Raw genomic sequence first — 27736 nt, forward strand, 5'->3', positions numbered from 1 at the left:
TTTCTGGCTCAGCTTTGACAGTTACCCAGCTCTGGTGGTTCTTTGACAGGCAACGTCAAATGCCATGGCTGGCTGTGAATTTTGTGACTTATGAAGTTATGTCTGAAGTATGCTTTTTAAAAGCACTCCTCTTACTGAAAACAAAACAGATTTTCTAAAATGTAGGGTTTGCCAGTTTGAACAAGGTGTTGAGTCGTGTCTCATCCTTAGGATTATTTCCCTAGCTTAAGCAAATGTCTTCTTTTAAAGTTTAAACAGAATAACACTTCTGTGTTAAGTCGAATATATATATATCTATATATCTTTGTATGTTGATGGGCAGGGAAGGCAGAGGCGATGCGTCGTGTGACTGCAGCCTCCTTGAAAGAGAAGAATGTAAACCCTAATGAATTGAGTAGCCCTGGGGTTTGCCGGGAAAAATATAAAGTATGTTCCATAGCTGACTTAGGATGAAATTATCCCGTGCTCCGTGCCTGCTCACGGAATAAAACACCAGCTCACGGTATTCAGCCGAAGGGGAGATTTATCACTTCGGGAGGTGCAGACACTTTTTGGCGAGGAGCCGGCCAGGGAAGGAGGGAGGGAGGGGGGAGCGAGGCAGGGCAGCTGTCGCACCCCCTGTCCGGTGTGCGGGGCTGCCAGGGCCCCCGCGGGGCGGGCAGCCGGGCGGCAGCAGCGCTCCGCACGGAGCCAGCGCTGCCGGGATGCCGCCGGGAACGGGGAGATGCCCCTCGCTCCCGCATACTCCCCCAGCCGCCCCGCTGCAGCCGAGGGATGCTCCCAGGTCGCCGCTCATCCCCGGCGGCGACACGCAGCGGGCCCGTCGATGCGGGCGGCAGGACCCCGACGCAGCGGCTGCGGTAGAAACACTCGCGGGGGCATTTTCCGCGGCCATCCTGCCGCGGCTCGCCGTGCGAGCACTCACTGCCTTTGGGCAGCCCCGGCCGCGGGGGGCACCGCCGGCTGCCCGCTCGCCGCTTCTCTCCCCGCTGCGCCGCCGGCAAACAAAAACCACCCAGAAGCAGCACGGGGGCACCGGCACCCTCCTGCCGAACCGGCCCCGCGGCGGGAGGCGGGCGGCGGCGCGGCGCTGCCATTGGCGCGGCGCGGGCCGGCCCTCCCCGCCGGGAGGAGGAGGAGGAGGAGGAGGAGGAGGAGGAGGAGGGAGGAGGGAGGAGGGAAGAGGGAGGAGGGAGGCGGGAGGCGGGCCCGCGTGGGGCGGTCGCTCCAGTCGGTGCGCGCCGGGCGGCCGGGTCGCTGCTGTTGCAGTTGCCGCGGAGGGCAGGGATCCGGGAGCCGGGCAGGGGCAGGGTTTAGGGCGGCGGGGCAGGGAGGTCAGGCCGGAGGTCTAGGGCGGCGAGCTCAGGAGAGTTGGCTGTCGCGCCGTCGGGGCCGCGCCGATCCGCGCCCGGAGCCTGCATGGGGCGGCGGCGCTGAGCCCAAGCCGCCCCGCTCCCGCCGCGCTCCCAACCCGGCCCCGCCATGGCCGAAGCACCTCAGCTGGTGGACATCGACCCCGACTTCGAGCCGCTGCCGCGGCCCCGTTCCTGCACCTGGCCTCTGCCGCGGCCGGAGTTCAACCCCCCCAGCTCGGCCACTTCCAGCCCGGCGCCGTCGTGCGGCGGGCAGCCCGATGGGGCGGCCGGAGCCGCGGCCGGGGTCGCCGCCTCGGGAGGGCTGAGCGGCGACTTCATCAGCAACCTCAGCCTGCTAGAGGAGAGCGAGGACTTCGCGCCGCTGCCCCCCGCCGCCGCCCCCCCGGAGGCTGCCGCCTGCCGCTGCGGGGACTTCCCGGCGCCCGAGGCCGGCTGCCGCCTCCACCCGCCCGGACCGCCGCCGGTGCCGCCGGTGCCGCCGCCCGTGGCCGGTCTGTCCCCGGGCCCCGTGGCCGGGCAGCCCCGCAAGAGCAGCTCGTCGCGGCGCAACGCGTGGGGCAACCTGTCCTACGCAGACCTCATCACCAAGGCCATCGAAAGCTCCCCCGAGAAGCGGCTCACCCTCTCCCAGATCTACGAGTGGATGGTCAAGAGCGTCCCCTACTTCAAGGATAAGGGCGACAGTAACAGCTCGGCCGGCTGGAAGGTAAGGGGCGGGTGGTGGGGGACGCCCCGTCGGAGTGGGTCCCGGGAGGGCTCCGCCGTCCCGGGGCCGGAGCCGCGGCGCTGCAGGCGGCTGGGCACGCCGTCCTCCCCGGCTGCATGATGCCCGCTGCGCAGCCTGCAGTGCTCCCGCTCCGCGCTTTCAGTTTAACCTCACGTTTCTACTTTTTTTCACCTTTTCGAAGGAGGAACTCCTAAGGGAGAAAAGCGCTCTAGCCCTCCCGCCGCTGGGGCGCTGGAGGGACCGGGGCCGCCCCCCCGCTCTCCGCCTCCCCCCAGCCCTGCCCCGCCGAAAGCAAAAGTTCACGCGGTGTCACGGCGCCGTCCCCGGGCAGAGCCGGCAGGAGCGCCGCCACCTCCCGCTCGCCGGGGTTCGCACCCGTGTGCGGGGGGTGCCGCGGGAGCTCCGCCGCGGCCCCGGCCCGGGACGGGGCGCTCCGAGCCGCCGTCCGCCCCGGCGCTGCAGGGCTTCACCGTCGGGCGGCGGAGCGGGGACAGAAGCAAACAGGGATGGGGAAAGAGCGGAGGCAGAACAAGGGTTGCAGAAATACCGTGTGTTTAATGAGTAAGCCGCAGTATTTGACGTGATGGCTTTGTTAAACTTGAGTTGCGGGAGCGTCTTTCTTGTGTTACGTGGTGGGACGGAGCTCCCTCCTTCCCTCTCTCCCGCAGCGCAGTCCCTGCCGTCTGAGCGGAGCGGTGGGAGCAACCTGTTGGCGGCCGGGATCTGTGCTCGGAGCCGCGGCCGGCGCTGCCCGGAGCCCCGCGAGGGGATCTCCTTCCGCCCCGGCTCGCCAGGTCCCGGCGGGCTCCGGCTGCACCCCAGACGGCTGCGGGGCGAGCCGGGCGAACTGCGCTTGGGGCTGCGCGGCTGCGGAGGCAGCGCCAGGGCCATGGTACCCTCCGGCTTTGCATCCCCGTGGGTGATAAAGGCTTAGCGCTGCTGCCTCGGTCGAGAAAGTGTCACCCACCCGTGTCCCCGAGATTTGTGGCACTGTTGCGTGAGAGCATTGTCAGAACGAGCTTGTGCCGTCTGCGTACAGGCAGAGCCTCCTCCGCCCTGTGAGGGAATAAATGATGGCAATAAATGCGTGAGGTGCGCGCTTTTAGCCCGGCATTGGCGCACTCTGGTGTGTTCGGGACTTAACTCCATTAGGGCCAGTCAGACTCTTGGCTTCGCTTTCTATTTGTATTATCTGTCTTTTTCTTTAAATAAGCGTCAACTCAAGTCCTGCACTTACGTGCTTTTTATTGCGCTGCTAGGAATGTTTGTTACATCGGCTTTTTGTAAATTTCTGGTTTTTTAGAGGTAAGCAACATATCCTGCTAAAGAAATGCGATTAATCTGTAACTCATTTTTAGCTGAAAGCTTTTAGGGCTTTTGAAAGTTTTTTTTTAGTTTCTGTTGATGTGTTTGACTAAAAAAATTAAAGGATAATCATCTGAAGACATCTGTCATGAAAAACTTTTAATAGGAGTGATGTGATTGATGGCTGTCAGGTTTTAAATACGGTAACTTGTCACTTGAAAACGCTGCTTTTTTTTCCAATGGTGTTTTAATCTCCTTAAGGGCCTTTTCAGATTGAGTAGAAGAGAACTAAAAGCTAAACAAGCCAAAATAAAATCTAATAGCTCCCAAATTCATACGAGCAACTAAGAAGCACTGATAGATAGCTGTGTAACTTACTCGGCGCTTCCTGTTGTATTGCTGCTCGTCCCGTGGTGCTTCAGCAAGGGAGAAGTCTCGCACACCTCCCTCTAGCAGATTGAGCACATCCTATGCCCGCATAGCTGTGCTGTGACAGGGAGAGCCGCTGCTGGTATGTTTTTTTGGCTGCAGTACCCTCTGGTAGAGTGCAGTACATACCCTGCCACTGCTGGTGGGTAAATACGCAGGGACTCTCCTTCCACGATTACACAGTCACTGTGTTATGCATCGGACACGTGTTGCCCCCATAGAACTGCCAGGCTGCTCTGAAAGTTGCATGCTTGCAGGTTTTACCACTTAAGCCGAGGAAGTGCAGAGTTTCTTAAAGACACTTTAAAGTTTAGTTACCAGCAGCCACTGGGTGTCCACGCTGAAACTGGCCTGGCTGAGGCGTGCAGCCCGCTTGCCTTGTTTATCACCAATTCCCCACGGCTCAGCTTGAGGGAGGATTCTGGCTTTTTTCGCCCAGTTTGGGAGCTGTTGGTTTGCCCGTGGTCCGGGGACCTGCTGTAGGTGCAGGCGTAGGGCTGGGAGCGGAGCCTGACTCAGCCGAGGGCCCCGCAGAGGAGGCACATCGCTGCAGAGATGAGCGCAGATGAGCCACTGACTTTTCTGCTGACAGAGGGAGCGCGGCTTCGCCTCAGAGCCTGGCACTGGCTTAGGGCTGGGAGTACATTGTGCACTGCTGACGCAGGCTGGGAAACGGGGGGTATTTTTTTTTTTTTTCTCCGTAAGTAAAACTCGGAGACGCTTTGTCTTGTTGGGGTTTGCATGTTTACAAGCGTAGTAAGGCACCTTTCAAATTCTTCACAAAATGTATGACACAAGAATTGAAAAAGAATGTTCACTTTCTGCATAGTGGCAAGACGGTGTTTCTCAGGCAGAAATTGAGGGCTAACTGCTCTAATGCTTAATGAATATGTACTGCCCTGATTTAACATGAGCTTCTTTTTCATTTTTCACTGGGGATAGTTCAGAGGTGTCAGTATTATCTTGAGGATATTGTCAGTATTATTTTGAGGAGCTCAAAACGGCATTCAACCTCTACTGAATAACAACATTCAAATAAAAATGTCTTTTCAAATAAGGGTATAAGCCAAAGATATAAACATAAAATTATCAATAACGTAAAAATATTTAAGTAGGTAAATTGTTCTCAGTTATACATTCACAGTAGTTTATTCCAGATTTTCTTGTCACAAACTCGGCTTTATGAGCAAATCCCCTGTTGAACTCTAAGGGAGTAAAGTCCCCATGACTCCCCTTGGGGTGGCTGCCTTGAATGAAGCACTTGGGATCTGCTCTGCCAGACTTGCTGCATTGTTGGTTGTGAATGAGTGCTGATAGTGACCTGTGTTGCTCAGAGAAAGCCGAAGCAAGAGCAAGATCTGCTACAGAGATAACAAAGAAATTGTTGTGAAAGTTGCATGGGAGAATGAGACTTTCCTCGCAGTGTAGTAGTCAAGTAAAAGTAACATTTTGCCTTAAGTATGATAGTGGGAGACATTAGACTTAAAACAGAAGAGGCAAGAACTCCACAGCTGTGCATAGCTATTTTTTGACACAAATATGATAGCTTTTTGGCTAATCATCATATATAAAATATAAAACATCTCCGTGATGTGCATATTTCATGATGTCTTTGCTTTATGGCAAGTGTTGAGATTTATTGTAAGGGAGCTGTCACAGTTAAGCTTCCTTGAATGGTCTCATCTTTTCAGTCTGCTTTTGAAAACGGGTTCAAAAAGAATCCTGTAACTTTTTTGGACAGGAAATATGGAGTTTTGGTGTCATCTGGAGGTGGATGTGTTGTTGATTGTTGTTGATTATTCTTAGTGGCAAGCATTAAGGTTCCATGGGCACATATACCTCCTTTACTTCTAGTCCCAAGACAGCTTGTTCACCTAAATTCATTTGCTGCCATTGTTGAAGGAATGAGAATATGTATCTAGCTGCAGAGGGGTGAAAGGTTGTAAGCCTGAGGACAAAACAGGCATGGGACAGGTGCTTTGGGTGGCCTTATCATATGAGCTCTCTATGGTCAGCACTATTTTTGTAGTGAATTGGTCTCCATGCAAAATAAATTCTGGTTGTTCTGGTTCTGTTGTACTTGGTTTGAAAATCACAGGTAGTAAAAAATACTAGAAAGACTGAAAAATCAAGAATAATCTTCACTGAATTTTTTTAAAGCTTTTGAATCTCGATTAGCAAGCAGTTTAAATTGTGGAAATTTAGATGATTTAATTAAATTGAAATGACTACTTAGAATCACAGAGTCATGGAATAGTTTGGATTGGAAGGGAGCTTAAATATAATTTTTGTGAGGTTTTTATTATGAGTATTTTTTTAGGTGGCAAAAATCACAATTGAAGATTGCCTTTAACTGTGTATTCCCACAGTACTCTTTACATACCTGTGGGCATTTGGCTCTGTCCCTGAAGATGCTTCCCCAGGTGATTTGTGCCCCCCCCCAGCATCATGCATTGTATTACACATTCATACAGCACACACAGGAATACGCAGGTAGAGGTGTGTATGTTTAGCTTTCTTTTTGTGGATTCTGTCAAGGTCAATGCAATACAATCATACCTTTTTACATGTGGCAAACAGCCTCACGAGCTGGCAGCTGCAGTTGAGTCTGCTCTGCCATGACTCCTGGCCTCAGCCCACCCTGTCTGACAAAACTATTTGGTGTCTTGAATACCTTCTCACTGCCACCAAAATGCCTCTTGTAGCAGCCTACATTGTCTGTGAGTCACCAGCTTGCATTTTGCTTTGTTTCAGGTGTGAAAGTTCTGCTTCATCTTTGCAGGTGCGAGATACTGTCCTCACTTGTGTCTGAATAACTAAAGGCTGAGCTGCATCAGTGGTTTTGAGCTTCCCATCAGGGCCTTGAATAATGTTTTAATTTTCTCTTAATTTTCTTTGCCCATTTTCCATTTGCTGTGGTATCTGTTCAGTTACTTGTATGATTATCGGTAAGGCCAAACACCAAAATGAAATGTGTGAGTGTCTTTGTATACTGACATAATGAACTAAATTTTCCTGAAGTGCCTGACTTTAAAGAACTTCAATACAAGGATGAGGTGACTGCTCTCTGCCACTGTATTTTTTATGGCGTGCTCAGCTGCTTCCTTATTATCATTATTTTTGTATCACATGGTTTTACAAGTAGTCAGTGAAGTTGGTTGTTTGGGGAACCGGAGCCTTTGCTGCCTGTGATGAAAAGGGGAAACAGTGTGGTGCAAGGAGATAAAGATGTTTAGGTGAGATATGCTGAAGTTGTTTTCTTTGTCTCTTTTTCCTTCTTTCTTTTTTATACAATAAAATAGGCAATACTTTAGGTGGTTTGAGTTTTTCAGTAAGGCACCAGAAACTGTATAGTCTTGAGATGTCTGCTTATATCTTTTCGGTTTCCAAAGCATGATGCTGCCTAAATACGTGTGTTTCTGTTTACTCAACTGGTGAATCATTTTGTAAAATAAGTGCTTGGCTTCTGGAATAAAAATGCAGATATATTTTGCAGCCACAGATTTGTGAAATATGTAGGCCTGTGGCTACAGAAATTCAACCCTCAGCCCCTTCTGTTTTGGGAAGAAATTCGTATATGAAACAAGGATTTCTGATGGAAATTATTTTAAAACCTTGAGTGATGAATAATAAACCAAGACATAGTGAAGATAACCTGAAATATAGTTGATTGTTTTCCTCTTTAAGAAATACTAAATATGTGGATATATTTACTTCATTGTCAACTCTTACGAGAAAGGAACTTGAAATTCACTGATGCTGGCTGCAGATAGTTACAGTGAAGCATATGGTAGTGCATACTAATATTTTAATGAATTTTGTTGCATTTTGTTTGTCAATCTGGTTGCTGAAATGGGTTTTAAATATTGGGGAAACACTGCTCTTGGTGATGATAGGTTGTGCTTCAGAAATTAAGTGCATTAGAGTCACATTTTGAAGAACAGCATCTCTTCCTCTCCATAGAGAGCTTCAGCATGAATTGATCTGTGAAGATGTGCTATTCATGTTGAAGTATTATTTCTAAATCTACTTACTAAGCATTAATCATGACTGTTCATCAAACAAAGGTGCATCATTCCTACACTGTTGTCTGTGATGTGCAGGTGTCTTAAGTGAGTAGTGCAGCATCATGAGGTTTCTTGGTAGGTCTCCATTCCTAACACAGAAGGAATAAAAAGAACTAAGATGCTTTTGCTGGATTGCTTGTTATCTTCTAAGGTCTTCATTAAGCCTCATGCTTGTTCTAGATTTTGGTAGTAGACACTGGTCTTTACTAGATTGCTTAAAATGATACCTAAAGAGGCACATGTTTAAGTTTTGAAGCATTTATGTAATGAATGGTAAAGGCTTAGCAATGCTTTAGTTTTTGGTAGATGGAACCAGAAGTGGCTCTAGCTTTAAAAATGTAGTCAGTCAAAACCTCCTGGGACTCTTGACAGCTGCTGCATCAGACAAAGATCAGGAATTTCTGGAGGAGTGGAGGGCAGCACTCAGTTTGCTCAGATGACCTACTGAGTTGTTAAAGGTATCTTGCATCATTGCTCAGTATCAATGATGTTATTACAGTTCTGTTTGAAAATTCGTCTTACTCTAGAGTTAATTAAACTTAAAGGTACACGTCTTCTTTTGTTCTAGTCTTAGAAACTAGTTTTGGGAATGCTAGGAATCCATGCAGCTGGAAGTGCGTTCAGTCCTGTTGCTGCTTCAAGACAACATGCCAGGGATGGCTGCGATTGCATTTCTAAGTAGCCCTTGTTTCTCCGAGTTCTTTACTGGTGTGTGCAATGAAGGCTCATGTTGGTGTGTGTGGAACTCCTTTGTCAAGGCTGTTGCTACGTAGGTCCACGGGGTATAGGTTCTGGGGCCTGTCACATATGTACTTGAGAGAATGTACTGGGGACATGGTCTCTGAAATAGGGCATATTCAGATTTAAAACTGGACTGATTACTGCAAGGAAGGGTGCTCTTAACCATAATATTTGCTGACTAAATTGTATCTACTAGCTGTGCTGTAATACGTAAGAATTCTTATTTTATTTGCATCTGAATTTTTTTGGTATCTCTTTCTCAGAGGTCACTTGGTGCCAGGCCTCCATGCTGCTTCTGCACCAGGATGTGAAATGATGAGGTGGGTTGGGCTCTGCTTCTTCTATGCTGGTGTCTCTCTTAGAAAATGTTAGAAATGCCCCTCCTTTAATTTAGTTGCTACCAGAATGAAATTCTTGTCACGCGCAGAAATCAGGAAATGAAAACCATTTTTTAATGCAATGAGGAGTATGTATACATGTAGGAGTGATACATGTGAGCAGCTTTTGTGCTGTCCATGGGAACTGTGGTTCTGGGGCAAGTTGAAAGTGCATGAGGCAGGAGATGCTGAGGCAGCTGCTTGCTGGTGAGGCTGACCTGCAACTCCATAGCCAAGCAGGATTGGCACCGCTCTCATTCCACTCTTGATTCTGCAGAGGAGGAGGGTGACAGGTGAGCAAAAGTGCTGTGTCTGGGAGAGCTCTACTCCACTCCTTGGAGCTGCTTGTAGATTTCTGTGCTGGAGTAGATTTCTGTGTCTGTGTGGACGGGCAGTGGCTCCTCGGCAGCCGCATTTGGCCATTCTGCTGGCAGAACCCTCCCTCTGCTTAGTGCTGCAGTGTTTAGTGCCTCCCAGCATAGACAGGACTTGTTTATATGTGACCTGTTCAAATTTATACAGCAGAGAAGGGCCTTTTTTCGTTGTTTTTTTTTTTTTTTTTTGGAAAGGGAGCTCTGAAGCATTGGAATATGTCCATTAATTTTTGTAGGAGAAACTCAAAAGTGCAAAGTGCATGCTTTTTTCCCTTCCTGAATAAGGGTTATACACATAATTCAGAATGTGGTCTCTAACTGTCAATTTTCTGTTGGCAGTCTCACTTGCAATGGCAAGGTAGCAACTTCTTCAGTTTTCTTGTGCTTAACTCTAGAAACTGTGACGTGGGTGAGGTTTCACTCAGCCATCACTGACTTCTCAAACTCTGCAGTTAGATAAGACTGAAGCAACTTGCTATAAAAGTGGTGACTTGTTAAACCACATTTATTGTGCAAATGAGCTTACATCCTGCAAGATCAGCAGAAATCCTTGGTGTTTGCCTGGATGGAAATTAATTAAAATTTGGCGACTGAAATTAAAGGAATGGATTTGTTGCCCATTGTGTTATATGAATCTGCCTTTCAGTTCCCACAGTGGGAATTTGCGCAGTTGCAAATGTTTTTTTGGCATATGTGAGTTTTAAGTTGGTGCTAAGTTCTGGCATCCGTAGCCTTCTTGGATTTTTACTGCCCTTTAATATGTGTTAAATATATGTGAAGTTGCTAATGGGAGTAAGGATACTAACAATCCAAAAATATACTGTTGTGGTGGTGGTGGTGGTGTAGACTCATTTGCTTGTAGCTTGCATTTGCTTAAAACTGATATGAGTTAATCTGCTAATTTGATTGTAATTGTTAACATTAAAAAAAAAAAAAAAGAAGGTACCGGTGCCATACATATCTTGGATATATATCCAAATTTGAATTTTGATTGCCAAAAGCGTACTTACAGACTGAGATCTTTAGTGTTTGCCAACTAAATTATATCTTATAGCAATGCTTTGCAATATATAGAAACTCCTAATTAGATATTCAAAAAATGAAGATGCTGTTATTCAGACGTGCTTCATAGCAGGCCTCCGCAGTTCTACCCTGTCAGGATGTGAAAGGACTATGTGCTCTGTGCTCCTGCTCACTGTAAAACGTGTTGATTTCTCTTTCCAAAAATACGCTCTTCAAATCTCAACCTTCAAATTAGACGTAATTATTTGCCAGCCCCCAACCCCTTCTCCCAGAAAGCGCGGTTCTGTGAAGGCACGCTGGTGGTGCTCTGAGGCAGGAGGGATTATGTGTGTCGTTGTTGTCTGCAGCTGGGAAGGTGCAGTAAGCAGGTGTAATTCATAAATGTTTGGTTAGACCCTCTGTTCTTTCCTCTGCCCTGTGAGGCTGCAGCATCTGAGGGCTGTGGGGCTGCGCCCTGTGCCCCCAGCCGCCGTCCTGCGGGTACCGGCGTGGCGAGGTGTGAGCACAAGGCTGTGTGGGGAAGCCTGGAGCCTGGCTTCTGCCCCAGAGCTGGCAGGGTGCTGCTGTGCAGATTTCAGGGAGCGTTCCAGCCGTGACCTGGCAGCTGCTTGGCGCAGGAGCAGAGCCCGCCAGCAGAGTCCTGCCGAAATGCTTCAGTCTGCCGGGCCCCTTTGTGGGTACTCTGCCACTCACTGCTCAGGTGTGGGGAGGAGGGCAGGGAAAGTAATCGTATTTCCTCTTTGCAGTAACTACCAGAGAAGTTGGTAGTGATTCACTGAATAGATTCCTCACCACTTAGATCAGTTCAGGTACATCCCTTGGTTACTCCAGAGGATACCATGCTGCTGCCTTTGCTCCTCAGTAGGATTTTTCAATATCTGTGGAGGTTCAGGTGAGGAAAACAAGGCTTGTGCTAACTTGGAAGATCTAAACTGAAAGACAGGACATTTAGATCAGGTATCAGGAAGAAATTTTTTATAGTGAGAGTGGTGAGGCACTGGCACAGGTTGCCGAGAGAAGTTGTGGATGTCCCATCCCTGGAAGCGTTCAAGGCCAGGGACTTGGAGCAACCTGGTCTAGTGGAAAGTGTCTCTTCCTGTGGTGGTGGGGTTGGAACATAATTATTCTTAAGGTCCCTTCCAACCCAAGCCATTTTACATTTCTATGAAATGTTTTTTCAAGTTAAATAATGTTTATTGATAGGATTTATTGTTACTACTACTGCTTTTTTTAAGACTGATTATTACTACTAATATTTTTTTTTAATGGTGTGGTGTTAAGGAGGGTTAAGTTTCCAGAGCCAGGTCAGGCTTAGATATTTGCAGTTGCTGCTATGCTTGTCCTGCTTCACCCCTGCTTTTTTGAGATGAGTTGATGGGTATGCAGCTCAAACCAGAAGCTATTTGAATCAGGATTAGGATGCAGCCTCATGTGTGGTCTGATTAAATTGTATTACATAAATTAAACATAAATAAAAATGCTCTACACACTTCTGTCTAGCTAGATGTAATTAGATTTTGATTAGTATCTAGAAATCTATAGTGGAGGAAGATACAAAAAAAACTTTAAAATGTTTTTTTTTTAATTTTTGTTTTTTAAATTTTTTTATGTGAGTCAGAGTGTGGCTGCATGTTTAACCTAGAGCAGCTTTAATTTTTTGTAGTTTTTATGATATATTGGCCCTGCCGTCATTGGGATGGTATTAAGGCAGAGTGGAAGGCAGTTCAGTGTATTAAATGCTTGGAAACCTCAGAGATGGAGAGGACTGAACCAGGAGCTTTTTCTTTTGGCTTAAATTGGGGGATTAATTTTACTGCCTTTTTCTCCTTTTTCCTTGATGAATATGTGCTGCCTCTGAGTAAAACTATGGTGTCAGGTTTTTTTTAAGTTTACCTTTGTGGTAAGAAAGAGCATCTCTCCTGATATTATGTGAGTATATTCTGGCTGGTGAGGTTTTAATGATGATCTAAGGTCTGGTCCCCAGTACTATTCGTATTTTGTCCTCCTTATGTGCAAGTGTAGTAAATCCACTAAATGCCGCCTTGAAATAGAAACAAAGATGGGAGTTTAAAGCAGTATTTTAAAGTGCAGCCTGTTGCAATTGATTTTTGGAAAAATCAAGAGATGCTATCTTAATGCAGACTTCTCCATGCTTGTTAGGAACTTGAGTCACTCTTGAATAATCCAGTTTGTACAGTCTATGAAAACCTGATACTGCACTCTTGCCTGTTTCTTCTTTGCAGTTCTGTGGCAATGACATAGTCATAAGCATTAAAAGGAGAAACCATAATCTCTGCTTGCAGCCCAAGCCAGCGCTAGTCATCCCCTGATGCTATGAAGTAATTTTTTGCTTTGAGGTTTCTAACTAAAACTCTGTTCCAAATGTCTGCTCTGGGTGAGCAGTAGAGGCATCAGGGATGGAGTTCTGGTGCCCTCCCCACTGCCTTCAGTCTTTCTTCAGACCATCATCCTGTGGCCAAGGAGACCACTCCTGCAAAATCCACATTTTCCCTTGACAGTGGTTCCACCTTCCCACTTCTGGAGCTCTGGAATAGAAGATGTAAATGAATTTGCAATGATTGCACAACCTGGTTATGCAACGAGGCTGACGTGGTAGCGTATACATATGTAGAAAACACCTTTTTGAAGAGATGACATTAAGCAGAGTTTCACCACCTTCTCCCCAAAGATGAGGGCAACTACATTACTGGCTTCACCTAGTCAACCTGCATATTGAAGCACACCAAATACATCGTCTGTTTGCTGAGGATTATTGTTGATGGACCAGAAAAATAAATCAGTTCTTGTGGACTGTTTATTTGGGAAGGGGTTTTTTAGCTTGGGTCCCAGAGCCCAGGCAATTAGATTACTCAGTCCTGGGGCAGTGGGCTGCACTGTATTGAGATTTTTTACTGTCAGCACAGTCTGAACCACCGAAGAGTGTGTTGGTTTCTTATTTTCAAATGAGCGATGGCGTTTCAGTTGTAGGCATCCTGTGCTAGTCCAATAGGTCACTAAGTGAGTGCTCAGCATTCCTTGCATCTGGCAACCCAATTCCCTGCTTCCTATACTTCTTGTTTTCTCTGGAAGAAGGCATGCAGCACTGCTGAGTACTGTCTTTTGCATGAAGCAGGGGGACTCATGGCATGGTGCTTTTACTGCATTTTTGAGTCAGGCTGCTTGGTAAAGCTGCCCTAACACTGAATGTGATGCAGGCATTTGTTTTGTCACTTCCCTGGCAAGTTACTCTGTGTGCCATGTGGGCTGATGGGCGTAATTACTGATACCTTGGGGCAAGGACAGACTTCCTGAGGTCCCTTCTTCCATGTTTTCCTCTGAGCAGATTTGCATTCAGCTATTGGGCATGAGGAAAGTTGTTCTCCTACCTAAGATATGCAGTCTCTAGAGACTGAATCTCTCCCATCTCACCCGAAATGGCTGAGGCCATTGTTAATGTGATGTCCTGTCGCTCTTGGCCTGACTGTGGCTGGTGCCTTTTTACTTGGGTGTGGGAAAATAAATGTTTTTGTGCCCCAGTTGCTTGCCTTCTGCAATGATTCCTGGTAGGTAGAACAAGTAAGTGATGTTATCTTCATGTGTAGTGTTTGTTGCTGATTGAATGGAAAATTCTGCAAACTAAGCAAGTAGAGACTGACCTGACGACTCCTCATGACAACTGCCTACTTTTAGTTAACATTCAGAATATTTTTATCCTAGTTTACTCCTTAGAGGCTAATAGAGTGCTGCTAGAGTAATTTTCAGATGAATCATGCCATCTGCCATGCATGCTTTGCTGTTTCAGCAGTAGGGGAGGAAAGGGGATATATACATACAGTGGTTTGAAACAGTATGTTTGTATTCTCTGTAAAACTAATTTAAGTTTCAGAGGTTTTTCTGGTTTTGTTTCTTTTTTTTTTATTATTTGTTTGGATTTTTTTGTGTGTGTGTGGTTTTGGTTTTTTTTCCTACCAGGCATTTTCTGTTTCTTGCTTCGGCTATGAGTTTAGCATGGGGCTCCAGCACTGATACTGATCTGTTTGGTGACCACTGCCAAACTTTGCAGAAGCACTCTGACATGATCTGAATTGCTAGTGAGTTAATGTGGACCATTGTATAGTCGTTTTCTGAAAACACAGTTCAAATGTTGAGCATTTGGGTTGCCAAACTAGACCTGCTAGAATTTGCATCCCCCTAAAAATAAAAGATAGTAATAAAAAATGTATAGAGCAGTAGAACTGGGGGGTTTAGCCTGGGAGTTTGGAAGGAAAGGTTGCTTGTGGGATGAGTTCTGTGTGGCTTATGTTCAAGATTTTTTTCCTCTAAGAGCTGCCCTGAGGCAGGGGAGGAGTATCCCCAGCATGCAGCCGTCCTACCTGTGAGAATGTGCAAACTGGTGCTTGAAACGAAAAGTTCATAACCACACTGGATGTGTAACGTTCTGTGTTGTGTTTTGTCCAGAAGCAATTATTTGGGAGACTGTCAAATCTGTTAGTAAGTTTCATGGGTTTGGGTTTGGAGATGGCTGGATCATAATCCATTGGATCATAATCTTGAGGAGTTTGTATGTCAACCCTATTCCATCTTTGAAAACCAGGCCGTGCTATTAGATAGTGCTTTAACTATTTCCAGGCAGAGTAAATTCTTCTGTTCTAACGTATCAAAAATCTTCCCTTGCTGGCTATCCCAAATATCTTATTTTCTCATAAAATGATTTGGCTGATGAGCCATTTGCACTGAAAAGTAGGAATAGATTGTGTGCTTTGTTCGTGTCTTTAAGCTTTTTCCAACAGTTTCAACTCACGTGCTTGGTATTAGTGCCCTGACAACTGCATTTAAAGAATCTGAGAGCAGAATATTGCAATGTGGAGCAATTAAACTGTTTTCTTCCCTTTTCAAGCATTTCACCCCTGCTCCTCAAGGGAATGATATGTCTGGTAAACTCCACTTAATTATGTGAGGTCAGTTGAAGGCTTGAGCAATAGCATGCTTTCTTTTTCAGTCAAGAAAGACAGTTTTTAAATGCCAGGAATCAAAAGCAAGGACTGCTTGCCAATGGAGAGGAGTTGTTGCACCAGATATCGAGCTGACATGCAAGCAGATCTCTCCTACCCTTAGATGAGGATTAGTTTATGCCCTGAAGCAAACAGATTATTAACTCTAGTAATTTTATTTTAGCATGTTTAACAACAGATACTGTTGCTTATAAAACCCATTTAATCCTTTTTTAATCACTGCAAGTCATTTTTCCAGCAGTTGTCCTGCAGGCATGGGTTCCAATGGTTAGTTATTTATTGAGCAAAACATAGCGAATATCTGTTTGCCCGTGTTTATTTAAGTAATTTTTTAATGCCTTGGATTCAAGTTTAAAATAAAAAAGAAAAAGAAAAAAAAGTTGGCCCTCAATTTCTGTTGCTTTTCTTCTGTATTTAATCTCCAACTCTTCAAATACTTGAAGCATCCCGTTTCTTTGGCTCTTTACACTTTTTGTGCTCTCTTCCACATCCTAAATTCCCCTTCAGTTTTCCCTGGCTGCCACTGTTGCTGATGTGAAACACCAGCTGATAATCCCAGCAGATTTTTATTAGCTTGGGCTTTGCTCTGCACCTCAAGGCATTTATTGATAAATAGCAGCCTTGTATTAAGGGATGTATAAACAGGAGCATGTGACTGCCCTCTGTGTTGGATTTGAGAACATAGGGAACAGCAGTGGTGGTGGTGGTGGCATGATGGTGCTCTTAAAGGAGGCAGTTACTTTTCTTGGAGCCAAGGGTGCCATGGGAAAAAGGTTGGCAAACTTTCAGGTGTGCAGGAGGTTCTTCCTGTGTGAAATAAGAGCTGTCAACATCAAAAACTGTATGGCTGAGAAGAAATATTTCCATTTTCAAAGATGGTGAGAGCAAAAACATCATTGGCAGTTGTAGAGAAAGGGGCACCAGGGGAGGTGGAAGCCTGAATGGCTCTCGTGAGAGGGATGAAAGGTGTTGGAGTTTACAGAGGTTGGTAGAAGCAGAGGAAAAGAAAAACCTGCATAGTTACTGGTATCATTGCTTATCTTTTACCCATGTTTCCGGTCTACTCCTGGGACGAGAGCTGGTATTTCCTGTACTTTCCATTGCCAGCTAGCTGCTGTGCCAGGCAGGTGCCCAGCAAATAAACTGGTGCTGCAGCCTGTTCTTCAGTAAACCAGGCTGAAAGTGCACCAAACCTCTTAATTATCAAGTTGTCATCCAGGGTGAGACAGAGGAAAGAAATAACTGACACCCAAAATTGCTTACCAGGTTAGGCATCTTTAGCTAGGCATGATGTGCAAAAGTACCAGCACGTGATGGATGTATGGCAAACAGCTCTCCCAGAAAGAGGGGTGCAGAGCCTCAAGCCTTTTCAGGTTTGTTGCTCAGTACAGGGATCTTCCAGCATCTTGCAAGAAACTCTCTTCTCCATGCCAGCCACTGGGATGCAATGTAGCAGTGCTGCCTTTGTGTGTGAGGGTAATTTCATGTTCTGTCTAGCGTGTGTCTGAAATGAGGGTGTGTGTCGTAGAAACACAGAATTGTTCTGTGGCTGGAAAAGACCTTTATGTATATGTAGAAAAGCCACTTCCCAGCCCAGCGTGAAAGGTTAGCAGTGAGCATGAGTCAGTGGTAACATTTATTTGTTTCTGACTGTAGGAGCTTTGTCTCTTGGCTCTGATTAAGCCAGTGTTTAGCCTGTGATGATATTTTTTCCTCAAACATTGGGAGATCTGCTATTAAAGCAGTTTTGCTATTGGGGCTGGATGGCATAAAGTGAATACCTGACTGACTTGAAATAATTTGATTAGTCTGTCTTTTGCTGGGGGAATCCCTTGCTCAGGCCTATCCCAGGGATAAATGAATCATGCAGAGCAGAAGTTGAAATTGCCAATAAAGGCTTTAAGTTTGTTGCTGGTGACTGTTAAATAAGCTTTGCTGTAGGATATGTGCCTTTTCCTAGAAATGTCTTTAACACGAGCTGAATTATACTGAAACACTAAACCTCCTTCCAAATTTAAGGAAAAAACCCAGAGGCTGGAATGCTTTTATACTCAGAAACTTCTGACCAGGTTTATTGCTAATGCTGTTGATTTGCAGGAGTACCACTTACACTGAATTTTATTACATGAGGAATACGAACAGAGAAGCAAAGAATATATCGACTGAATATTCCCTCTCCTCATTAACACCAGTTCTCCTCTGCCATGTAAATCATGTGTTAATGTTGACATAGGCAACACCAATGAGAAAAGTAGATCTTGCTTGCTGTTTAAGGTTTGACTTCACCTCATACTGGTAACTTAAAGGTCCTGTGTGTAACTGCTGATGCAAACCAGTTGTGGGAGAGTCCAGTAAGGGTCTGAAGTTCTTCTGCAGCAGTAAAACTTCCCTGGCTGATTAGCCGCTGTGGGCAGCACAGTCCTCTTCTGAACGGTGTGGGAGCTTCCTGCAGCATCCTTCCTACCTCAGAGGAACCTTTATTCAAGCCTAATGGCTCCTATCCTTTTGTTGATTTTTGTGATTCACAGTACCTGTTGGTGTTGCAGGGAGAGCCCTTTGGGTAGCTGTAGAAGGGAAAGAAGGTAGTTGGATGTGAAGAGGGTTATGTAATCTGCTTTTAGCTTAGAAGGCTGGTCTGTGTGGGATTGGTAGTCGGTGGAGGGGAATAGGTTCCTATTCTGAATGTTCACGAGGAGGAACTTCATCAGGCACAGTAATTCCTGAGAAAGGAGTCAGCCCTTGTGACCTTCCATTGAGGTCTTTTTAGACTCAAATTATGAGACACCATTAGTTTAGGGAAGAGGCCAAAGGGCAGCTTCAAGTGTTGACAAAATAACCTCATCAAATTCAGGCCTGTAGCTCCTAGTGCATGGAACTAAGATGGTAATTTTGGACCATGTTGTTTCCTCTTCATGTGGAGACTTTGCATTTTGACTTCACAGGGAACTGGCCCAATTTGCCATGTTGTCCAGACATGGAGAGTTTAGAAACCTCTGAGTTTTTTCTGTACAAGCTATAGTTGGCAAACTGATTTGGAGACCAAGGTCTGAGCATCTTCTTGCTATCTGTCTACCACAGTGGCCACTAAAGGACTGGAAAAAAGGTTCTGTAAGAAGGAGTAGAAAAAGCAACTATCTTCTAGATAGTAGAAATCTCAGGTTTCACTTGTAATAGTAACAGTCCTCCTAGTCCGAGGAGGTAGAAAAGTGAGGGCAATACGTGGGGTTTAACCCACACTTGACTCCCTGCTTGGCAGCCCTGGGAAGTCTTAGCTCTGGTCTCCTAAATGTTGTGCACAACCATACAATTTACACACAGCAGAGGTGGTCTTTTTCCAGATAAGTAGCATAACTTCCATGCATATGCAGTCCAAGAGGGTTGTCACCCTTCTCCCTTTTGAAAGCAAGACCAGTGGTACACAGCAGTGTGATGTGTCCCCATTGTATACGATGAGTTACGTTCTTTGATGGCCATGACATTGATCAGTCCTGAACCTGCCACCTCCCAGGACAGCTGTAGGGCATATCTGAACTGCAAGTTGTTCTGTGCTTTCTAGAAAGTCTGCAAAGGCTGGATGGTCCTCATATAGCAACAAAAGCTGTAACATTCTGGTAACCTCAGTGGGTTGCAGAGGACTTTTCTTGTCTTTGGGAGTAGTAGAGTTTAGAAAATCAAAGCAAACAAATGTGTTTTGGTTGTGGTGTTTGTAAGAAAAGGAAAGAGAGGAAATGAGAAAGACTTTGAAATGTGAGTTAAATCATGAGTGCCACGACTTGTTCTGTTTTTCTGTTTTTTTCTCTGTAAAATCCCACTTTCTGTCATTGAGGCTTAGTTAGGAAAGTTTTACTTTCTAAAGAGAAGACAATATGTGTCACAAAGAAAAGGAATATATTAAAGGTATGCAATCTGCAACGTAATGGAAGGGTTTGTTTTGGAGAAAAACTGCAACCCTAAGACCTTACAGGATTTCCTATCAGTTCATAAAAACAGTCTTTACCTGGAAGCACGAATTCTTCATTAGCATTGTAAATGCAAATGTACGCAAATAAAAGAAAAAGATACAGAATTAAATGGGTGTCAAAAAGAAGCTGCAGTTAATAAGAAAGATAACATGCTTATTTAAGGAAATAAATATACCCATTCAGAAAATTAATAAAAAGTGTTAAAGGAAAAGCTGGCGTAATTCAAAGCTCCTTGTGTGTTTTGTCCAACTTTGTAATTCAGTAGAAGGTATGACAACTGTCTGCAAATCTTGTCTTTAGACAAATATATTCTTTTCTGTGATCTTTGGGTCGGAAGGAGGAAATTTTTTGCTCTTACTGGTGTAGGACAGAAAAGAGAAGACTTTTGCTTTCAGAAGCAGTGCTGTGTAATGTCACTGAACAGATCTGTTCATATCACAAGCCAAAACGGAAATGAAATTTAAAAAAAAAAAAGTCCAGAAGCTTAAAACAAACCATTCTTCCTGCATTTTTAAAGGTTGAAGTCCAAAGTGTGAAAGGGATTAAAAATTCTAAATGTATCTGGGGGATATTTATAAATCCCAGTTTCTTGCCATTCCAAATGCTGAGTGTTTTGTTCTTCTTTGTAGTGTTGTCATCGAAGTTGTTTTGATTTGTAACACTTCCTTGAAGTGTAGCTCTGATGTGAGATGTGGCCCAAAAAATATGGAAACTTTGCTCAGTTTAGAAAAAGCCCTTAATGAGTCACAAGGCAGTAATGAATCCAGCTTCTGTGCTCATCACTGGAATATTCATTATTATGGATGTCATAAAACATCACTAAAAAAAAAAGTTCAGTTCAAGAGTTAAGTAACCATGCTTGGAATTGCCTGTTTTCTTCCTGGTGGGTAGCAGCTTGCTGGCCAGTCCAAGCTCTTTTATGGACCTGGTGGATGCTCCAGGGAACATTGTTTAGGAGGAGCAGAAGGATGCTGTGGAGTTTGGAGGCCTTTCACTTGGGGCTTGTGGTATTTGGGGGCTGGTAAAGATAAAGGAGTGAAAGTAGCGAAGTTGGAGAGGGGGTGCAGATTGTGGGATTAAGGTTGGCCCCTGGGAAGCTGTGGGATACATGGTGTGGGTTAATCTGCAGGAAAGCCTGATGTGCTTAGTTGTGCTTGCATAGCTTCAGTGTATCCACCTTTCACATGCCAATATTTTCAGTTACTTTGGCATGCATTTCTGTTGAGGACAGTGGAGAGGAGAGGGTGCGAGTGGGACAACTTTGAGTGGATCAGAAGCTGCCACAAAATCCTGTGAAGCCTAGAGACAGGCCCAGGAGGAGAGGGGTTCGGGCATCCTCGCTACTGGTGGTGGGGCTGCTGAGGAGGAGCACGGGCGTGGAGCAGTGTGGGGGCTGCTGGTGGAACCTGGAGCTGGGACCATGACTCAAAGTCCCATGACTCCATTGCAAGATCATTAGCCCTTTCAAGTAGCTGCCAAGAATTAGGGCTGATGGATAGCACCAGGACAGAACTCAAATTTTTGGGGTTTTTCAGCTAGAAAACAGCATGGGGTGGAAACCAGCGCTGCAGCGTCTCACAGGCAAACTCTGGTGTGGCAAAACATGCACAGGATGAAAATGCCTGCCCTGCTGCAGTTGTAGCTCTGAGTCTTGGCCACTGCTACTTGCAGGATGTTGATGTTTTAAAGGTCATAATAAAACTGAGTTATCAAAGTGTGCATAAGAAGCTGCAGAAAGGATATGCAAGAAATGAAAATAGCTCATTTGCACATTTGAACTGTACATTTAAAAAACTTTCAGTCAAGAGACACCACTCTCACATTAATTTTATACTTTAATCTGCATTTTTGGTATAGTATTGATCATAAATAACTTAGTTATTGATTACCAGTTCATTAGCAGTAGTACTCAGGGAATTAACCTTTGTTTTTCCTAATCCAGTCTGAATTATTAATTTAGCATTTGTTATTCTACATATAATGCAGAAAAATGTGAGGATTTTTTCCCCCTACAATAAAATACTGGAGAAATTTTATTTTTTTAGTGCATGTTGTTTTAATTCAAAGAATTTTGTATTCTTTGTAAGTCTAATGTCAATTATTTTGTCTTTCAAATATGCAGAGTCATAGAACTTGCAATCCTTTCGGGCAGATATTTCTCTGAAAACAATTGGGGCTGTCTTTGTGGTATTCACTCCCATTTTATCCTTAATAATTTCTGAAAGTACTCTCTATTTGTATTTTGTACTATTTTAGGTATTTTCATTTCTTTTTTGAGAATGGGTGTTACTTAAAAATGTTATAATTTGCTTATAGATTTTTCTATATTGTTCTGGTTTTAATATATTATTGTGTTGTTTTGAGTATTCTGCATTTGTAGGCCACTCTGTGTGTGTATAAAAATAATGTGCTCCAAATTTGAGCTTGAAATAATCATCTTAATGTACCTGTACTTTTTGTCTAAGTCCATGCTTATTTTCTTCCACTTGTTACTGTTCTTTCAGTTTGCAAAAATTGTAAAGGATTGACTGCACTTCGCTGACAATACTCCTGCTGTTATATAATTCTGTGCTAAGTAAAGGATGAGTTTTTTTGAGTTGCTGACGTTTCGTGGGTCTCTTAAGAGCTGTCAAGGGGGTCATTTTGTGTGGTTTATGTGTACTGGTGGGCAGACCTGACAAAAGTAGGACACTCTTTACTTGCCAACAATGTGTGAAGCAAGAGATGGCACCTTTCTTCTGGAGTTCACAGCTAGAGATCCTGAGTGTGCAAACACACTACTTGAGTTGTCCTCGTGTTGTGAACACGGGGACCTGACTAAAGACAGCTTTTTGGGAGCAGAAGTGCCTCAAGGTTGCAGCCTAGACCTTTACCTCAGCTCAGGCAACCAGCTGTTTACAGGAGGTGAGTGTTGGGATCACTTTGGCAAAGAGACTATTTGTCACAAGTTTTGTGTTCTTCAGCTGTTTGTGCAGTATTTTTCTTCAGTGTTTTTTCCCAAGGTATTGTTTTTGCAGGCCATATTCAAAACACGTTGTTTTTTCTTTTTTAATTTGATTGTAATAAGGGCCTTGTTAATCAAAAATAAGTGCAATAAGTCAGAATGAGTTGGTTATTTTTACATTTTCCTGTTTGAAAAAAAAAAGCCTCAGTAAGTGAGCCACAATGAGCCGTGATGTATTTCCTCCATCAGGATGGAGAATAAGCCATTTATTATTTCAGCTCTGACTCACAGTGAACCTGCTGACACTGAGACATTTTATAATCATAAGGAACAGGTTAGGGCAGTAACTTGGACGCCAGGCTGGGGATTACCTACTTATTACACTGTTTTACAACCTGGATACTTTAGGTTTTCTGGCAGAATATCCTAAACCTCACACTAAACATCACGTTGTTATTGTACAATTACTGCTTGCAGGTCTTGCTGTAGGTGGTGCCAGCTAGACAGATGCCTTCATTATAATTATCCTTTTTGCTATATATAAAGATTTCATCCCTTTAATCCATGTAAAATTTACTGCTCTTGAAAGTGACACTAATAGTTATACTTCTCACCCTTCCTCCTTGTCTTACGTTGTTCCCAAACTGACTAGGGCTGGGCTTGCTCAATCCAGAAATGGGAGCTTTCCAAGGAGAACCTGGGTTCTGCAGGAAGCAGCGTTGATGATAACAGACGGTGCTGGTGGTCACTGCATGGTCCCCTGACAGTCTTTGAGAGCAGCAGGGCTAACTCCAGTGTCCTGGCAAAACTCCAGCTGAGTAATTAGTTTCTGGCTGCCTTGAATTCCTCTACAGCCTCAGCTGGAGAAGTTGAGCTTCATTTCCCTTCTTGTAAACAATCCTGTGGTGTTGAAGTCTCTGCTTCACAGCACCTTAGAGGTAACTGTATTTTGCCATCAGGTGAGTGGCTTTAACGTTGCACTTGCACGTAGCCTGAGAAATGCTTGTGTTCATTTTTGGATGGTAAGTCCTGGCTTTCATTCTTTGCATTTGTAAAAGCATCTATCCCATCATCTTTGATGCTTGTCTATGTCCTGAGAATAAAAATAACCAGAATTTGGGTGTTTGATTGGCCGAGCCAACTCCTAAAATGCTCCTTTTACTCTGACCTGTGACATCTTCTTGTACTCTACTTTTTCAGTAAGAGCCTATTTATTGTGTTTACTGATAAATGAGGGCATCTGTGAGATTCAGAGCCATGTGAGATAGCTAGGTGTTGAAAGATGACTGGGAAGGGAATATTGAGATCCTCTTTAGTGGATGAGCTAAGTCTCCTCCCGTGTAGCTATTTAAGCACAATGGTCTCTTGCTCTTTGATAAGCAGCACAGGGGGCAATCTAATGCCTCTTGTCTACTCAAACCCACAGATGTACAGAGTAAATCAGAGAAGTAGGAAGCTAGGTCAGAAAATCACGTCTGTTTTGACAGTCTTCAAAAATTAGAGTGTAGCCAGTGCCCTGCTCTCTGGGTGTTGGTGTTCAGACGGCCTCATCTCCCCACGCTGGGAGAAGGACAGTGAGAGGGTCCAGTCCTGCTTGCAGGTGGGTACAGCAGCTTCTTCCACACACAGGAGCTCTGCCAATATTTCATTGCTCTCTCCTCCAGCTGCACAGACTTGAGTTCTTGTGCTCCTGAGAGCAGAGATCATTGGTGATTCTGTAGGTTGGTTTACGCTGGTGATTTGGTTTAATCTGAAATCTGGCTGAATGTTCCCTGAGCTGCATAGCTGAAAGACCCTCATGTTGACTTGATTTTTGTCAGAGGGTGACAAATAGAGTGTGATTCAGATGTGCTCTTCCACATTTAACATATGCAAAAGTTACTTGCAAGAGACAAACTGCAGGCAGAATGGCTGAAGATCTTGGCCTCTTGATTTCCTGTGGGGTGCGTAAGACTTGAATTGCTTTTTTAAGAGGAAGATGGAGGAGTTAACCTCAGAGTTAAGCTTGTGCTGAGGTTTACTGTTGAGTTAATCTTTTTTATAATATGCATAATCTTTTTGTTGCCAGATACCGAGCACATATTTAAGTACAAATACTAAATCAAGATTCCATGACTCTTCCTGTACATATAAGAGCTAACTCTTTGCTGTTTTTTCTCCCAAAGAAATTAGGCTTTGCATGATCCACTGTTAAACTGCCCTTTAGGTTCATATACCCACCTCTTCTTGTTAAGGGGACTACTCATCATTGTTTTCTTGAAGTCTGCTCTTCTGTTAAACACATTTTTTATTGTTTTTGTCTCTTCTCTCCCTGGTTGCTCAGAAAGTACACCAGTGTTGTGGCATTTCTGCCTTGCAATATTGCATCTATTCAAAATCTGATACTTGATGAGAGTCAGAATAATTGGTCTGTTTACCAGTGCAGGTTTCTCACTTAGTTGTGCAGAGTGATTTGAGCAAGAGATCACAAAAACTGCTTCTAAAAACTGTCTGCATAGCAAATTATGCTTGGTGTTTTGTTTTAGGTCACCTTTAGGGAGTGTGTGTGTTACTTAATGTGTTGTCATCATCAGGATGTAAGAAAGCACACAGTTTGAAACTTAATAGAGAGAGTCTCGTGGCTTCAGGCTCCTTGGAAATGGCAAAATTGGGCTTACAAGCAGTTCATTGTAGGAGCCCAGGAATTTGACTAGCTGTGCTGAAGCTCCAGGGTTTGTAAAGAATGTATGATGGCTGAAGGCATAGACCTTCTGGGAAAAAAATCTGATGGTGAACATTCAGTTTTCTTAATAAGTAAATGTTAATGCCAGGCTTCATACCTTACTGTCTGTATGTTAAGCTGCATCGTCATAAAGCTTTGCATATTTGAATTTAGAAAAAACTAAAGTATTCAACCAATGTAGTTCTCCTTAAATCATCCAAGGATTCAAAGTTGTACCTGGTTTTCTGTAGGCTTGTAACCTCTCATGAGTCTGCACAAGTCTTCCAAGATACAGAGGAAATACAAGATTCTAGGCTAAAATACAGACATATCTAATCTGAAAAGTAACAGTAGGTAAAGATGTTGTGAAAAGTGCAGAAGTTGAAAGACAATGTAAGTCCAAGCGTAAATCTATATTATGCATCCCTTATTTATCGTATAGACCATGTTCCTTTAATGACTGATTTTTATATTGTTTTTGTTTTTCTTTTCAATCTGGCCTGAACTTGTGTTCAAAGGAAAACCGGAAGGCACAGGTTTTGAACAGACTAAGGCCTATGTTGTTTGCAGAACCAGAGAGCTTCTCCCAGACCAGGCTCAACATATGAATGGCCCTGGAGCTCCTGTGTAGAGATGGGTAGCAGGTTTGGAGATAGGATTGTGAAATCAGTGCTTTCATTGGGACCATGTGACTGTGTAAGTAGGAAGAGCTGCCTGATAATTTAAAGTAGAAATTACTTTTGTATGTCTATGAACAGAGAAGGTATAAGTAGCTGTTCCTTGGGAGTTACAAGATGGCTTTTTAAAGTGAGATTTTTGTGTTGTTAAAGAGCTCTGTATTTTCTCTGCTGTTGTTACTTGGTCTGGTGGTAGCACTGCATTAGGTGTTAGTTAACACATGCCTTTTTCTAGGCAAGCCAGGTCTGCAGGTGAGAGAGTTTTCTGCTTCATACTTTCCTTTAAGCTTAAAAAGACTCAGGCAAATAATTATTTATGAAATAGAAAAAATGTAACTGCACATGGGAGAAAAAGTGATGATAGAAAAATGAGAGTTGCAGGACCAAATTCGAGGTACTTACATCCAGGTGAGTAAAGAAACATATAGTGGTTACGTGTCCCCTTAGATGCACAATGCTGGATAATGAGCATCTTTGTAATCATAAACAAGGAATGTGCAGGTGATTTACTCTGCACATGCCAAGCATCTTTCTACTACATTTATTGAGTATTATTAGCTTCACACTTATTATCAAATACTGGTTTAAGGCTAAGAATGAATTAAATCCTACTAACCCCATATTTCCATCCATTTGCATTTGTCTTAAGCTCAAGTATGTGTGCCTCCCTCATCATCATTTGCTTTATGATAAGAATTTTTGTTGAAAACCTCCAGCTGGATATATGTGTATATTTTATTCTAAATTTCTGAGAAAAACTTGAGAACATGACCAAGTAAAAATTTGGAATTTTCCTTGAAGAGCAAGTACTTACAATTGGAGAACTTCTAAATTTGCTCTACATACATAGACACTAAAAAACTTCTGTGAGAAGTATTCTGCTAGAGCCCATTTGTGGTAGCTATCCCAAATATTTAATAGAAAAAGACTTTCTAGGAAGCATGTTATTTTATATAAAAAATTATAATAAGCTCACAGTGAAAACCCATTCCCATACCATGTCAGAAACCATGGTGTGATCCTTACTGCCTTTCCGCTCATTTCTTTGAGCCATTGCTTCCTTTGTGAACCTGCCATAAGTATGGCCAAGAATTCCCTGTGTCCCAAGGTGATAACCATGGAAAATCTGAGAAGGCAGCAAAGAAATTTAGAGCTGTTGCATTGCTGGAAGTATTTAGGTGTGGTTTTGAGTCTTCTTCCTTTGTGAGAGATGGAAACAATCCCTTTTTTTAAAATTCATTACCTGCGCACACAGTTTTTCTTGCTTTCCATTGTTTTGTACAAGTGGGTCCCATCCCTTTTGTCTTTTAAATTTTCAAATGGTTTATTCATCCTTTTTACAGTATCCTTTTACCTTCCCTCTGTTCCAAAATAGCTGCTCCCAGAAAGATGTTCTGCTTTGCAGCTAGTGCCCTTTTCTTCACGCTTATGGGGAATGGACCTTCTAATGACAGTTTCTGCAGGGCTGGGGCAAAGACACCTCCCTGCATCCTTGGACTCCAGCCCTTGTGCACGTCATGTGAGGGTGTTGGGGAATGTTACAGTGTGTGTGAAGCTGGCAGGGTGTCGGCTGCCAGTGCTGCTTGAACCAGAGGCTGTGAGGACTGATGTGGTGCCCAGATGGCTTATTTTACTTTCCCCTTCACACAACTCTCTGCTGCACTGGGAGGAAAAGTCCACATTTTTGTGGGAGGGAAGCCCTCTTCAGTAGCATCAGTCATCACTCCATCCTTGTAGGACTGTGATGACAGAAGAAAGCCTGATCCTCAGTCTGTGTCCTTCTGCCCCATTCCACTGCCTCCTTTCATGAAGGTGGAGAAACCCTCTGCCTGGTTTCTTCCCTTTTGCAGCATCCTGAAATTTGCCTGCCCACGATTAGGGATTGCAGCACAACAAGGTGGAGGATTAGTAGCTTTTGTAGAAGCAATGAGGCTTGGATGGATCTGGTTAGTTGGATCTGGGTTTGAGAAGACAGAGGATGGGTATGCTGCAGTGGGAGTGTGTATGAGATAGAGGGATGG

The 27736-nt window shown here is 44.3% G+C and overlaps 1 protein-coding gene across 1 annotated transcript in view; it reads left to right on the forward strand.

Annotated features, from left to right (window-relative positions):
• Nucleotides 1–1216: 1216 nt before the first annotated feature.
• FOXO1 (forkhead box O1) overlaps nt 1217–27736 on the forward strand; it is a 61222-nt gene continuing 34702 nt past the window's right edge. Inside the window, exon 1 of the mRNA XM_058829585.1 lies at nt 1217–2082. Within this exon, the coding sequence (XP_058685568.1) occupies nt 1483–2082 (600 nt within the window). The 5' untranslated portion in view covers nt 1217–1482. The remainder of the gene's footprint in view (nt 2083–27736) is intronic.

Source organism: Poecile atricapillus, chromosome 1, assembly GCF_030490865.1.
Source record: "Poecile atricapillus isolate bPoeAtr1 chromosome 1, bPoeAtr1.hap1, whole genome shotgun sequence".
NCBI lineage: Eukaryota > Metazoa > Chordata > Aves > Passeriformes > Paridae > Poecile > Poecile atricapillus.